We start from the raw sequence: 13,422 nt of genomic DNA on the forward strand, positions 1-13,422 counted from the left end.
ATTGTTTTTACCGTTAAAAAAAAAAAATCTATATTACATTAACCCGTCATAGAGATCCTGTTAAATTAGAACCACAACTAATATGATGAATTCAACTCAGTCAACAAATCTTTATTAGTTTCAAATAAATATAAACTACAAAACAGGAAGTGAACCTGGTGCAAAGCGGCGTCAGTTAAAAGCGCCGCGGTCCGTGTAGGGGTAAGCCAGGAATTCGCCCAACTTGTTCCCGTCGGCGTCGTAGTGCAGCATGCGGAAGCATTTGTCGCAAAACAAGCAAGGCTGACTCGGGGCAAACTGGTCGTTGGTGGTGCACCACCTGAGGAAAAACAAGTGGGGTGTCAATCGGGTGGGCGATAAAAAAAATATTTTTTTTAGAACGCACCTGGCAATATAAGTGTAGCAAACGGCGCATTTCTGCGTGGCGATTCGATGTTTGTGAATTAGCAGCGGGTAGAACTTCCGATCCAGGCAGTCGTCCTTGTGCGTCAATCTACAAAAAGACCAGCAAAAAAAAAAAAAAAAAAAATCACTGCCATCAGCAGATGGGCTCCATCACACGAGATGGGTCCCCCCCCCGTGCTTACGCATCAAAGACACGGTTCATTTGAGGTGTCACGAAAGCCTCTTGGCGAAACAAACCGCTTTTCATATCATGGAGGTTCCTGAGCACGTCACATCCTTAAAGGCAGAGCGGCCGCAAGATGATCTGCTTGGCGGAGGTACAACGGTGGAGTTCATTCATTCCGTGGCTGTGTGACTCCATTTATTTCCGCTTTCCGAACACAAGCTTACAACTTGGTCACGGTCGGCTCGCCGCCGGAGACTGAATGGTAGTGAAGCAACTAAACGACGATAAAGCTTAATTTTATGACCTCAGCTGAGGAGCTAATTTTTTGAGTCTCTATTTTTATCTTTTAGCAAGTTGATTGATCAAATTATGGCCTTTAGAAAATTGTATTGTGCTACACTGCAATGTCGATTTGAACTCCGATTAAATTAAAAGAAAAAACAGAACTGAACTTTCACATTGGACCTCTCGGGCCAATTCTGTGACATAAAACTTAAATCAAAATTTGCTAATAATTATAACAGTTTGAAAGCTCGAGTAAGCTTTGGTTTCCAACTGTAGGTTTCTTGAATGTGTTGAATATTGGTAATGATGCAGTGAGAATCAAGAAACCTCAATGGCATCTAAGGAATGCACTGATTTAACGTTTGAGCTCAGCTATCTCGTATGAGCTCTTCAAAAAAAATCAACATGGTTGTTATTCAAAAGCCGCTTGGTTCTGAAAATTAAAGTTTTTTTGTTCTGATAAAAACTAAATCTTGATGATTTTCATTCCTTTAGCATCACTCGAGAACGTCAACAGGCAGTCAACTCCCACTAGGGGGCGCTTTGGTTTTACCTGATGTCTGTGATGATGACGACATGCTCACAGTCGCCCTGGTGACAGTAGAGGTAGGGGAAGCCCACTTTCACCTCCAGATCCGCCACCTTGGTGTCCTCCATCTTGGCTTGGGTATACGGCGGGAAGTTCTTAGTCTTGGCCCATGTGATTGTGGTCCTGCAAAGACGATTGCAGAACAGAAATATGTGCATATCATAACACGAGTTCTGAAGCGGAATATACAGGGATTATTTTATCCACATTTTTAGTGTTAGCATAAATATGATCTGCCCCATGGGCCTATCATTCTTATTTTAGCAAATGTGAGTCAACGTTAAATTTTATGCAATCGGATGATCCGACCACAAACGAGCCTTTCACCGAGAATTCCTCCTCTAACCTTTTTCCAAGTTCCCTCACGCGGACGCTATTAACGGTAACTCTTTGTTTGAAACCTGTACGGCTAATTATTCAAGGACTCTTAATTCACAAGGCTATGTTTGTTACTGGGGGTTCAAAAAATTAGGGATATCGGGTTCGACAAAGCGCTTTCAAACTTACTGGCTGATGTCGCGGCATTCGGGGTAGCGCATGTCGTTATAAAACACCCCTTCGAAGAAAAAGAAAGCAGACTTGTAGATGTCCTGAAACACGACAAAATGTTTGCGTTACAGAAATGCGACGAGGGGAGGGGGGGGGGGGCTTGGCGCTCACTTTGTTGACTACATCGGGCACCATGTCCGGCGTGTTGCTGAACTCGCCGCACACTTGTAGGTCGCTAGCGCAGCAAATGGCGTCTCGCAGCTCCGACAGCATTTGTGAGCCCAGAACCAGCAGCGTCATGTGGGGTCGGACGTAGCAAAACTGCGAGGAGAAAAAGGAACGAATGGAGAAACCAAATTTCTTGAGAATATTCTAAAAATAATCCTTGAACTCTCCACGCACCTTTTCAAATGTAGCCGGATAGTAGATATTGATTGTCAGAATCACGTCTCCTTCCGGGACTAAATTTTCCACGGTATCTGGTTTCGTCACGACGGATAGTCGCTCCTGAGAAAAGGCAGAAGTCCGTCAAGCTCGTACTTCGGAAAAAGCCGAACCTTTGTCAACTCGCCTGCTCGTCTGCGTAAAGGTCGTGTCGGTTCTTGTTGATTTTTAGAGAGGATTTATAATCTTGCCTCTTTTTTCTTTCGCTGTTCAGACAAAATCACGAGGTCAGTCGCCCAATAGAGGAATTCAACGCGAATATATATATATATATTTTTTTTTTAAATGCATACATGAGAGTTTTCAACGTGGAGTCTTCAGGTACAACTTCTGGGTCAGGCTCCTGGTCCTCGGGATCGCAACGAAGTAATGCGGGGCTATTGGAAAGGTGAAATAAAAAGCCATATAAGTAAAAAAATAAATAAGGCTTGTGTCCACTTCCTGGAAAGGTCAAAGGTTGCAGTATGCACCCAAACGTTGATGCAATTAAGAAACATGTAATGAGACTCAGGTGTGAAGGTTATTTCGACTTCCTGCAAGGGTTAGTGTGTGATGGAGGTCATGCCCCCTTTGTGAAGTGCTTCTGTCTCTTTCTTGGCTTCTCCTCGAAGTGAGCTCAAAGGTACCTGCAGACTTCTTTGAGCTCCCGCATCATGTCCACGCTGACTCCCATCTCGTGAGCAAAATTGGCGTGAAACGTGTCTTCGTCCTCGATGCCGTAGGAATAATCGAACGGTTTAAGTCTACTCAGCCACTCTTTTCTGAACGAGTCTATGTGAAACTTTTTGGTATTCTTATTGCCGTAATCGTATTCTGGAATGTTTGGATTAGGGTCGGACGCTGGCGCCGAGGAAGTCGCCATGTTTACTAAAAAATAAGGAAGTACGTAAATGCAGCGCGCGGGGGATTGTGGGTAATGTAGTACCAGAACAGCTTCGCAGTGGTGGAAAATTTGAAAATATTTTGCGGATTAAGGCACAAATCCTGTTAATGCGAATTGAATCACACGACATTGCAGTCCTGGAATAAATATAAAGTTGAAATATGATTTCTAGGCATTGTAATGTCAAATAGATCAAGGGTTGGTGCTGTAAAATGCTTGTTATATGAACATGATCTACTAACACTAGTTTTCCTTTTTGGTTGGCCTTTTAAGCACAATACCGAACGCTAATTGCAATTTCACACCGCAGCTCTGCCTGGATAGGTTACTTTTTAGATGGTCAAACAACTAGCTGATTGTGTGTCTTCACACACAGCATCTCTGTGTCATATCAGGAGATAAAGTGGGCAGGCCGTAGTAAGCATAGAAAAGTATAAATGTCAATGAAGGGACTCTAATGGATAATTATTTTCCCAAGTGAAGGTGAAGATTTGCAAACGGAGTTGCAAAGAAGATTTTTTTGTATCCATCTAGAGAAGTTTTGTTTCTTGGAGATGGAGCTCGCCAATGGAAACTACTCCCTGAATCAGGTTCGTTTTTGCTCACAATTATTTTTGTAACACACTGTTTTTTTAATTATTTTTTTATTTTTAGTTTTTTTACATTTTTACTGGTGGGGACTAAAATTAATCTTTTTTTTAACATTAAATTGATATTGTGAATTATGCCAAAATCTTTAGCTTTTCCATTCCTTCTCTTCTAGGTGGAAAAACCCTGTTCTGAAAATGTATTGTAAGTTATTTCATCCATTTTAATGTGATGATTTTTTTTGTTTCTAAATAGCCACTATTGCTGTACTGGCAGTGATAGTTTGTCAGAAACCGGGGTGATTTCTATTTGCAATATACTACATGCACACTAGAGGGCGGTAAAAGCACAATGAATCGCAGCCAATTCAAATTGTGTCACTTAAACCTTGAATATTTTTGTATTACAAGACTTTTGCTACTTTTTAGTGACTCCATATTTATTACACTTGAGATTTATTAGTAAAATTACTTTGGGCACTCTCTTTTAACCCCATTATGTTTTTATTTTAATTTAACCTTTTCAATCTGACCTCACTGTGGTATCCATTTTGTTTAGGTGGGTTAGTCCTTTCAGTTTGATATAGGGTTTAATTTTGTACATGTATGCAAACTAATGGATGAAGAATATCTTCTATCCAGAGAACCACCAATAGATTTAGAAACAGCGTTGAAGGAATGCTCCAGCGCCCTCGATCTCTTCCTAAACAACAAGTTTTCAGATGCCTTAGCTCTTTTAGCACCCTGGTAAGTCCCGTTTTACCGTTTCCGCATGACATGCCGCTCAAGATATGACGTAAGTTGCATTTGTGTTGGCGACAGGAAAAGCCAGAGCATGTACCACGCGATGGGCTACAGCAGCATGCTGGTAATGCAGGCGGGCATGACCTTTGACCCGAAGGACATGAACGCTGCGATGGAGTCACTCAGCGACGCGCTTCTGACATGCCAGAGGTACGGCTCGACAGGTAGTCAGTCGGAACCAGAATGAATTGCGTCATTTTTTTAATCTTCTCCAGGTTTAGAAAGAAAACAGGAATCATGGAGACTCTGGTCAATTTGTGGCAAAGGCAATCACCTGAAAGTCTGACAGAAGGTGAGAGGTCACGTGGATGTCGAGCTCAGCGTCTCTTGAGACACTAACGTTTTGTCCCACAGAGGAAATGCACGCCGAGCTCTGCTACGCCGAAGTGCTGCTGCAGAAGGCGGCGCTCACGTTCCTCGACGAGAGCATCATCGGGTTCATCAAGGGAGGCATGAGGATGAGGACCAGCTATCAGATTTTCAAGTATGCTGCACGCATTGGTTGGCGCTTGGAGGTATTTTGAAGGTCTATGTTGGGTGTTCGCAGGGAGTGTCAAGCGCTGGTGCAAGGCAGCGCGGAAATGGAGAAGAAGAGCACCTATGTTCACTTTAAGGGCGGAGTCAGCATGGGCATTGGATCTTTTAATCTGGTGGGAACTCTCGTGAACTAACAATCGAGACATTCACGTAAAAAACAGCAAGAATTGACTTTTTTGGTTTTTCCCAGATGCTATCTCTCTTACCAGCTAGAATCCTCAAACTGATGGAGTTTTTGGGTTTCTCAGGGGACAGGGTAGGTGGATAAAGACTACTCATAAAAAATGTGGCTTTTGGGTGAAATTTTAAGATGAAACTAGAATGCAATTTTTTATTTTTTTTTCAGGAGGTGGGTTTGTCTGAGTTGCAAGCGGGCGCCTCCAGCGACAGCCTGCGCTCTATTCTCAGCACTTTGACTCTGCTCATGTTTCACCTCTACATCTCTGTCATTCTGGGTAAAGAACCTCGGAACGCAAACTTTTTTTTTTTTTTTTTTAATCAACTTTTTTTTTTTATCTACTCAAAGGATCTGGCGACGTGGATCTCAGTGAGGCCGAGGCTCTGCTGGAGCCTTACGCTAACAGGTTCCCGAATGTAAGCTTGTTAAAACAGCTAAATTATTTCATATTATTGTATAAATTATATTTTAAAAAAATTGCATCATTTTCTTCACCATATTCATTTTTTCCACAGGGGGCTCTCATGCTTTTCTACGTTGCAAGAATTTCCCTGCTCAAGGGAAACATCACGTTTGTAAGGGATGCTCAGACAATTCTTTGGCTCCACTTTTTGTTTTTGCTGATCGCTGTGTTTCTCTGGTTAGGCTGAGGAAAAGTTCCACGCTTGCATCGCCGCTCAGCAGGAGTGGCGCCAGATTCACCACCTGTGCTACTGGGAGCTCATGTGGGCTTACTCCTTTGAGCAGAATTGGCGGGAAGCGTACCACTATGCCGATCTGCTCTGCAAGGAGAGCAAATGGTCACAGGTGAAATAGAAAAAAAATAGTCACTCATTTGTTACATTTATGGAAAGACTCAAAGTCATCTTGTTTGCTCGTAGGCCGTCTACATGTTCCAGAAGGCGTCCATACTGAGCATGCTCCCAGAGGAGGAAGTCAAGAAACTGGGCGAAAATGTGGAGGATTTATTCAGGTATGCAAAAAAAAAAAAGTCAAACAAAGAGTGTTTTGCATTTTTTGAGTCATGGGAATGACGCAAGTGCGCTTCGCAGGGAGGTGGACGGACTGCGACTGAGGTTGGCCGGAAAGTCCATTCCGACTGAGAAGTTTGCAGCCAAGAAGGCTCAGCGCTACGTCTCCTCCAAACCTGTCAAGCTGGTCGTCCCAGCTTTGGTGCGGACTGTTTTGTGGCATTTGTAGAATTAAATTAAATTAAATTAAAAAAATAAATAAAAAAAAATAATAATTAAATTAAAGGAAATTTCATCCTGCAGGAAATGATGTACGTGTGGAACGGCTTCACCATTGTTGGCAAAAGACCCGACTTGACGGAAAACATCTTGGCTACGTTGGAGAAAGCGGAGGAGGAACTCAAGTATAGTTCAAGTGAGTGAGAAAGACAACATTAGTGCATCAAGAGTTTTTTTTTTTTTTCCCCTCGCGCATGACACGGTGTTTGTCACGCACAGGCCCGTCGGACTACCACCTGGATGACCAGTGTGTGGTTCAGTTGCTCAAGGGCTTGTGTCTGAGGCAGTTGGGGCGACTCGACCAGGCGGAGGTCTGCTTCAACCACGTCCTATCCAGGTCAGCCACATACCTAAATAGGCTTGGTCACTTTTGCTTGATGCCAGAAAAAAATGCAATCAAATTTTGCAGCGAAAGCGACCTGAAGTACGACAACTACCTGGTGCCCTTTACCATGTACGAGATGGGCCTCCTGCATAAGCAGAGGGGCGACATGGAAAAGGCCATTTTTGTGCTTGAAAGCGCCAAGTAAGTATCTTCTAAAATATATTTTTTTTGCTTCCCTGAGAGGATGCTAAAAGAAGCCGCTGGGATTTTCAGGCTGAACTACAAAGACTACAGCATGGAGTCTCGGCTCCACTTCCGAATCCACGCCGTGCTCAACAGCATAGGCTCCTTCGCGGCCAAGATTCCGCCTTCACGCATGCCGGCGTGAACAACTTCATGACCGACCGCACTCTCTATTATCGAGCACTCCTCCAGCCTCATGACTGGCCCCCCCCAGGAGATCTTTTTACGATGCTTCTGTAAATGCACCACTGTCTTCTGTAATATTCCTCTACTGTAAAAGCATTTATACACATATAACATCAACTTACTTATATTTGAATTTTTTTTTTTTTTGCAAGTCTGTGGAGAAATTCTGATAAGTGCTAAAATGTTGTCAGTTATATGGCATCTACTTTCTCTGATGGGAATAGTGAAGCATATATATTTGAAAGTTGGGGGTGCCGTTTGAGGTAAAACAGTCAGATTCTAATCCTTGTGGATGTGATGTCTTGTAAATAGCTGATTATGTATATTTTTCTTCTGGATGAAATATGTCAGATGTGCCAAATAAACCTTAAATGAGCATAATTGTGATAATATGGCTTTGGTATTTGATTTTTTTTTTTTAGGGCTGTGGTTATATTTGTATACGATGCTGAGTAGTTGGCTTTTTTTTTTTTTTAGTTTGTTTACTCAAACTTTATTCAGTCAAAGGGCATGCGGAATAATTAGTTTTTGAAAATTATATTGAGGCGAGGCACATATTTTACATTTGGAAAAATATCACGGCACACGACAGCAAATAACTTTATTGAAATAATGACCTCCCACTTGGCTTATAAATTGTAATTTCAGATCATCACTACCCCAAAGCTTTTTTAATAATTTATAACTTTAAAAAAAAATCACAAAACGGGTTTTTAATTAGGCGACCAAGACGTGTCATTCAAATGATGAGTCACGTGGTTTATCATGTGACCCGCCCAGGAAAGGAGGAGGGAGGAGGAGGAAAGAAGATGGAAGGAAATCGAGACGAGGCTGAGAAATGTGTCAACATCGCGTCAAAAGCCATCGAGGCGGGGGACAAGGAGAAGGCGCTCAAGTTCCTCCACAAAGCGGAGAAACTCTTCCCGACAGCGCGAGCCAAAGGTAAAGACGTTGCTTCCGGCTAGCCTAGCTCCCAGATGGGGAGGTGGAGGAGGGGGGGAGTCCTCCAGAGACGACAATCTAACCGGCCGGCCAGAGCGACTGTATAATCATGAAATATGTGTCAGACATTTTAAGATCATAACGCCATTTTTAAAAGTTAACGTATGGGAAAAAATGTCAACAAGAAGTGAAGTTTTGTCAAAAGCTAACAGCGAGCTTGTACGCTAATAAACTGAGCTAAGCTATTTAGGCTGCTGCGCGTGTCGTTAGCGCAATTTAAAGTGAGCGTGGTTCATAACTATCGTGGATATGTTCACATTTTCATCCAAAATAATAAGAAAAAACGTGTTGATTTAGTGTAGTTGTGAGCGTAAGCACCATCTTGGCTAACTTGAAATCCTACGAAGCCGATCAGAACTGTCAGTGGCGTGACGTCATCACTATGCTTCCAGACGGTAAGGTGAATTAGCTCCTTAGCCGTGAACACATTATCCTGTTATAAAAATTCAAAATCAAAAGAAAACTGTTAAAAAAAATAAACACCTGTTTTTTTAATTGCTGTATATAAATACCCCTGAATGAACATTAACAACTAAACATTTATGTTTTTTAATAAATGACAATACAATTGAACTGTACTAAAGGAATCCACTGGTGGCACACTTAAAAAAATCACTCCTATACATCGATGTAACATTATCTTCATATTTGTCTTATCCCAGCCTTGCTTGACGCGATAACCAGAAACGGGAGCTCTGCGGCTAATGGCGCACATCGCAGACGACCGGCGCACAATTCGGAAGACGGCGGCGCGCAAGCGATGAGGGCACGTGCCGAGTCCACGGGAGCCGAATCGTCCAAGGTGTTCACGCAAGAGCAGGTGGAAGGCGTCCAAAGGTGACAATGCTGGCTTAAAATGTTACAGCGACACTTGTTAATGATCAGCCATCCAATTTCTGTAGCTCAAATTCACTGAACTGCAATAGCGGGGTTATCTTAACACTTTTTTTCTTCCTGTCAGAATAAAGCGCTGTAAAGACTACTACGAAGTGCTCGGTGTCACCAAAGAAGCCAATGAAGATGAGCTGAAGAAGGCCTACAGGAAACTGGCCCTCAAGTTCCACCCGGACAAGAATCACGCTCCCGGAGCAACGGACGCCTTTAAAAGTTCGTCTCTCTCATTCGGCTTCCATATAAATAGTGTGCGGGAAAATAATAGGAGTTCCGTGTCCCCGAGCAGAAATTGGTAACGCGTACGCGGTGCTGAGCAATCCGGCCAAACGGCGGCAGTATGACGTGACGGGAAGCGAAGAACCAAGCGGAGCAGGCCACGCGCATGGCGGCGCCAACGGCTTTGACTTCCACAGAGGGTTCGAAGCCGACATCACCCCTGAAGACCTCTTCAATATGTTCTTCGGAGGAGGCTTCCCTTCTTGTGAGTTACACACATACAAATGTGATGCAATAATAAATATTGGATTAAAAAACATCCAAAGTAAATGATTCATCGGTGTCAAATATGCTGCGTGACTGCAACTGATTTTTTTCTTTTCTGTTTTTCAGCAAGCGCACAGACGTTCACCAACGGCAGGACGAACTACAGCCATCACGGCGACTACCGACAAGAGCGGACAGACGAAAGAGGAGATGTACGTGACGCAAGACCATGGCTTCTGCTGCGTGTGTGTTCAACTTGCATGTTGTTGACGCCATCTTTCTCTCCAGGGTGGTTTCTCCATGCTCATTCAGCTCATGCCCATCGTGGTCCTGATCTTGGTGTCAATACTGAGCCAGATGATGGTTTCCCCTCCTCCTTACAGTCTCTACTCTCGACCGTAAGCGTGACGTCGCTATCCCTAACTCTGCTACGTCTAACTAGATGTTATAACGCCACGGGTCCTCTCCAGGTCCACGAGTCAGACGGTGAAGCGGCAGACGGAAAACCTGCACGTGAACTATTACGTCACCAGAGACTTCAAGTCTGAGTACAAAACGGCGGCGGCGCTGCAGCAGATTGAGAAAAGTGTGGAGGAAGACTACGTGACCAATGTCAAGAATAGCTGCTGGAAGGAGAGACAGACAAGTAAGAGGGTCAACTTTGGATGACTTTTCATGCCGTCGTCATGCAATAAAAAAATAAAAAAAATTCTTCTCCCCCGGTCTAGAAACAGAGCTGCTGTACGCCGCCAAGGTGTATCGGGACGAGCGCATGCGCAAGAAGGCGGAGCTTATGACCATGGAAAACTGCAAAGAGCTGGAAAGACTAAATAACCTCTTTCGAGGTGGATGACTCGCTTACACACTCTTAGATGCTCTAATGTATAACAGTAGATGTGTGTATGTACAGTTTTTTTTTTCGGTTTGTTTTAAGAAGAGAATTTACATTAGAAGCAACACAAGACAAATCCAACTGAGAAAAGACGAGTACTTCAAGTTCACCTCACTGTTCCATCTCAAACAAACTTTCGACATTCCGGAGAAGCATTCTTTTACAGGAGGGATTTTCAAAATAAAGTAGTAAGCTCATCCACTTCCTTGTTGGTAATGCCACCAATCAGCTTCCAGCATGAAATTAATATTCTTGATGGGAAAACATCACCAGAAGAAGGAAGAAGACTGGAGTTACTTTGGGACATGCTTTGATACAAGATGTTCATTTTTTGAAGTGTTGGACATTCATGCAGTTATTTAAGTATCTATAGGAGAGAGAGATTTTCTTCCACGCTCGCTTGTCAATGAAATAAAGTAATATTATTAATAACTGAATACGTGATTTTATTATTCCATTAGCATTTAGATGTTTTTGGAAAACAAAGAAATTGTTTCATACAAATAATGGAGCTTTGTTTATCCATCTTTGCAAGTGATGGCAGAAATAACATGATTAACAATTTTGTTTAATTTGTTTTAGAACATTTTGGTTTGGTGGCGTGCTCTGGGAAAAAAAATCACTGCACTTCAGAACCAAAACGGAAGCACCATGCTGATTGCGTCACACAATCGATCGTCACAGCTTCCAAATATTCTCATTGGATTATCCCGACGGTGCTATCAATAACAATTGGAAATAAGAATGTTCTTGCCTTTGACAGGGGAAGGGGAATAGGTACACCGCTCGGGATTAGTCAGAATTCCAACAACGTCCTTTAATATTCAAAATTAAGAAAACCTTAGCGTCAAATAATAATATAAACATTAACTGACCGCTTAGTGGTCTTTATATTTTAATATTCCTTATGTTTAGGAATGCAGCATACGTCACGTGACCACGTTAAACCCGGAAATGAATTTCCAAGCGAGAAAATGAAAACATAGTCGAAAATGCCTTCAAGACGATTTGAACTGCACTAACCGCTCTATCACTATCGGCTCTTATTTTTATCTAACGGGTCATGCTAACGACAAGCCATGTTGTTTTCGCCCTGGTCATTTGCGTGGCTTCTGTTTCTTGCTGTGAGCAGAAAGCGGAGACTCCTGACTGGCGAATGACTCTAAAAACGATACGCAATGGCATCCATAAAATCGACACGTATCTCAACGCGGCTCTCGACTTGTTCGGCGGCGACGACGGCATGTGTCGTTACAAATGTAGTGACGGTAAAGCAGATTTTAATATCATTTAGTTATTTTTATATATGTGCATGTATATGTGTTAGATTTCACATTGCTGATGTGTTCATCAGACTGTGGTAGATAACGGTGGCAGCTCCTTCACCTTTGCTCCCCTCTCAGGTTACAAGCCGGCGCCTCGTCCCGGGTACAAGCCGCCGCCGCCCAACGGATGTGGAACGCCGATGTTTGGAATCCAGGTAACGCTATGAAATGGCAATGGCTCCTGATATTCACAGGCGGAGCTAGAGGGGGGGGACCTCAGCCCCCCCCCCCCCCCCCCCCCCCCAAACTGTTTTTTGTACATCAACCACCAGTGACACAAAATTGACCACTTGTCAATATGATTTTACAAATGTCAGCAATGTGAAATGATCTTCCGTTCCCAGTTCGACGTTGGCATCCCATCCATGACCAAATGCTGCAACCAGCACGACCGCTGCTACGACACATGCGGCCGCGACAAGCATGACTGCGACGAGCAGTTCCAGGACTGTCTGGAGACCATCTGCAGGAACGTGCAACGTACTCTGGGATTGGCCCACAGTGTTCAAGGTGAGAGATGGCGAGGTGTGATAGTGCCTTGTGATCACAGATGTGTCCAGCAGAGGGTGCAAAAGAGCTTATTTGTATTTGTCTAACTAAAAGAGTATAATAATGAAGCTGAGTTAAAAATTATTCCTTAAGAGTGGATTTTGCTTTAGTTACAAGTATTTTTGTGATCGCAGTTTGCCCTTTTGTGTCATTTGTTGCTCAGCGTGCGAGTCAACCGTGACGTTGCTATTCGACGCCGTGATGCACTTGGGGTGCAAACCGTACTTGGACAGCCAGCGAGAGTCGTGCGTGTGTCAGTACGAAGTGAAGAGGGAGCTGTGACCAAGTTTTGGATCTACGTTTGTTTTGATGACATCATGTGCTCCGCAAAGTAGATATTTCTCAGGGATAGATGTGATGCTGCTGCTGCCTTTTTGACACCGGACTCTATAAATCCTCACTTTTGACTGATATGTAAATAATTTGAAATGCATTCAATTATTTATGTTTTTGTGTGTGTTGTTCAATGGATTGGTTAATTGGTGTTTTTTTGCTGGAAAGTGGGGTACAAACGATCCCCCCTCAGATGACTGCAAAATATTACCCTTCGATTCCCTCCCCTTCAATTAAAAAAAATGATCTGGGCGAAAAATCGTAAAACTTAAACGTGTTCAATAATTATGGTTAAAAACAATCTTTGTTTGGTCTAGTTTGACTAGTTTTCATATACGTATTCTGTGGCACTATGCTGCCCCTCACGGGTTGCTCTTGGTACTACCATGTACTACGTGTGTGGTGTGCTGTTTTTTTGTTTTTTGCTCATTTCACACTTATAATATGGTTAAAATCACTGTGTAGTGTACCTTGCTTTAGCAGGATGTAATCTATTCTGCAAAACAAATAAAATCAAGATAATTTATTAATTACCTTTGTGTTCATTGGAAATCTGACTTTTTAATTGGAATG

At 42.9% G+C, this 13,422-nt stretch overlaps 4 protein-coding genes across 6 annotated transcripts; 3 read left to right on the top strand and 1 right to left on the bottom strand.

Annotated features, from left to right (window-relative positions):
* Window positions 1-90: 90 nt before the first annotated feature.
* On the bottom strand, window positions 91-3,240 carry snapc3 (small nuclear RNA activating complex, polypeptide 3). Its single transcript, XM_049720707.1, has 9 exons — window positions 3,005-3,240; window positions 2,672-2,755; window positions 2,506-2,584; window positions 2,337-2,441; window positions 2,106-2,255; window positions 1,953-2,035; window positions 1,410-1,568; window positions 386-493; window positions 91-319 (listed from the first exon to the last, which is right to left on the bottom strand). The coding sequence occupies exons 1-9, from the start codon at window positions 3,238-3,240 to the stop codon at window positions 172-174; spliced, it is 1,152 nt and encodes a 383-aa protein (XP_049576664.1). The 3' UTR covers window positions 91-171.
* On the top strand, window positions 2,841-7,761 carry LOC125969035 (tetratricopeptide repeat protein 39B-like). 3 transcript variants are annotated; one of them, XM_049720699.2, is made up of 19 exons: window positions 2,841-3,000; window positions 3,745-3,851; window positions 4,025-4,053; window positions 4,491-4,595; window positions 4,671-4,802; window positions 4,868-4,944; window positions 5,007-5,136; window positions 5,200-5,302; window positions 5,380-5,445; window positions 5,536-5,644; window positions 5,716-5,783; window positions 5,883-5,942; window positions 6,013-6,174; window positions 6,249-6,340; window positions 6,420-6,540; window positions 6,642-6,753; window positions 6,837-6,954; window positions 7,027-7,143; window positions 7,216-7,761. In XM_049720699.2, exons 2-19 carry the CDS (start codon window positions 3,816-3,818, stop codon window positions 7,328-7,330), a joined length of 1,752 nt encoding a protein of 583 aa, XP_049576656.1. In that variant the 5' UTR covers window positions 2,841-3,000; window positions 3,745-3,815; the 3' UTR covers window positions 7,331-7,761. The 3 variants fall into 3 exon arrangements, with proteins under 3 accessions (XP_049576656.1, XP_049576657.1, XP_049576659.1); XM_049720700.2 differs by having other exon boundaries at window positions 2,872-3,000; window positions 3,740-3,851; XM_049720702.1 differs by lacking the exon at window positions 2,841-3,000 and adding an exon at window positions 3,132-3,260.
* Window positions 7,762-8,131: 370 nt separating this feature from the next.
* On the top strand, window positions 8,132-11,079 carry dnajb14 (DnaJ heat shock protein family (Hsp40) member B14). Its single transcript, XM_049720706.2, has 8 exons — window positions 8,132-8,313; window positions 9,036-9,210; window positions 9,335-9,480; window positions 9,554-9,748; window positions 9,877-9,962; window positions 10,039-10,148; window positions 10,221-10,396; window positions 10,479-11,079. The coding sequence occupies exons 1-8, from the start codon at window positions 8,181-8,183 to the stop codon at window positions 10,601-10,603; spliced, it is 1,146 nt and encodes a 381-aa protein (XP_049576663.1). The 5' UTR covers window positions 8,132-8,180; the 3' UTR covers window positions 10,604-11,079.
* A 494-nt stretch (window positions 11,080-11,573) lies between these two features.
* On the top strand, window positions 11,574-13,379 carry pla2g12a (phospholipase A2, group XIIA). The gene is made up of 4 exons (XM_049720733.2): window positions 11,574-11,910; window positions 12,046-12,122; window positions 12,312-12,477; window positions 12,680-13,379. The coding sequence occupies exons 1-4, from the start codon at window positions 11,706-11,708 to the stop codon at window positions 12,796-12,798; spliced, it is 567 nt and encodes a 188-aa protein (XP_049576690.1). The 5' UTR covers window positions 11,574-11,705; the 3' UTR covers window positions 12,799-13,379.
* The last annotated feature ends 43 nt before the right edge of the window (window positions 13,380-13,422 follow it).

Source organism: Syngnathus scovelli, chromosome 5, assembly GCF_024217435.2.
Source record: "Syngnathus scovelli strain Florida chromosome 5, RoL_Ssco_1.2, whole genome shotgun sequence".
Classification (NCBI taxonomy): Eukaryota; Metazoa; Chordata; class Actinopteri; order Syngnathiformes; family Syngnathidae; genus Syngnathus; species Syngnathus scovelli.

Bases quoted from the DNA above. Each gene is read 5' to 3' on its own strand.
- dnajb14 (XM_049720706.2), top strand. From the start codon at position 8,181: ATGGAAGGAAATCGAGACGAGGCTGAGAAATGTGTCAACATCGCGTCA. The intron at 8,314-9,035 runs GTAAAGACGTTG...GTCTTATCCCAG, and splicing joins CCCGACAGCGCGAGCCAAAG to CCTTGCTTGACGCGATAACC. The intron at 10,397-10,478 runs GTAAGAGGGTCA...CCCCCGGTCTAG, and splicing joins CTGGAAGGAGAGACAGACAA to AAACAGAGCTGCTGTACGCC.
- snapc3 (XM_049720707.1), bottom strand. From the start codon at position 3,240: ATGGCGACTTCCTCGGCGCCAGCGTCCGACCCTAATCCAAACATTCCA. The intron at 2,756-3,004 runs GTACCTTTGAGC...CCTTTCCAATAG, and splicing joins GAGCTCAAAGAAGTCTGCAG to CCCCGCATTACTTCGTTGCG. The intron at 2,585-2,671 runs GTATGCATTTAA...TTGTCTGAACAG, and splicing joins TCCACGTTGAAAACTCTCAT to CGAAAGAAAAAAGAGGCAAG.
- pla2g12a (XM_049720733.2), top strand. From the start codon at position 11,706: ATGCTAACGACAAGCCATGTTGTTTTCGCCCTGGTCATTTGCGTGGCT. The intron at 12,123-12,311 runs GTAACGCTATGA...TTCCGTTCCCAG, and splicing joins CGCCGATGTTTGGAATCCAG to TTCGACGTTGGCATCCCATC. The intron at 12,478-12,679 runs GTGAGAGATGGC...TTTGTTGCTCAG, and splicing joins ATTGGCCCACAGTGTTCAAG to CGTGCGAGTCAACCGTGACG.
- LOC125969035 (XM_049720699.2), top strand. From the start codon at position 3,816: ATGGAGCTCGCCAATGGAAACTACTCCCTGAATCAG. The intron at 4,596-4,670 runs GTAAGTCCCGTT...TGTTGGCGACAG, and splicing joins TTAGCTCTTTTAGCACCCTG to GAAAAGCCAGAGCATGTACC. The intron at 6,754-6,836 runs GTGAGTGAGAAA...TGTCACGCACAG, and splicing joins GGAACTCAAGTATAGTTCAA to GCCCGTCGGACTACCACCTG.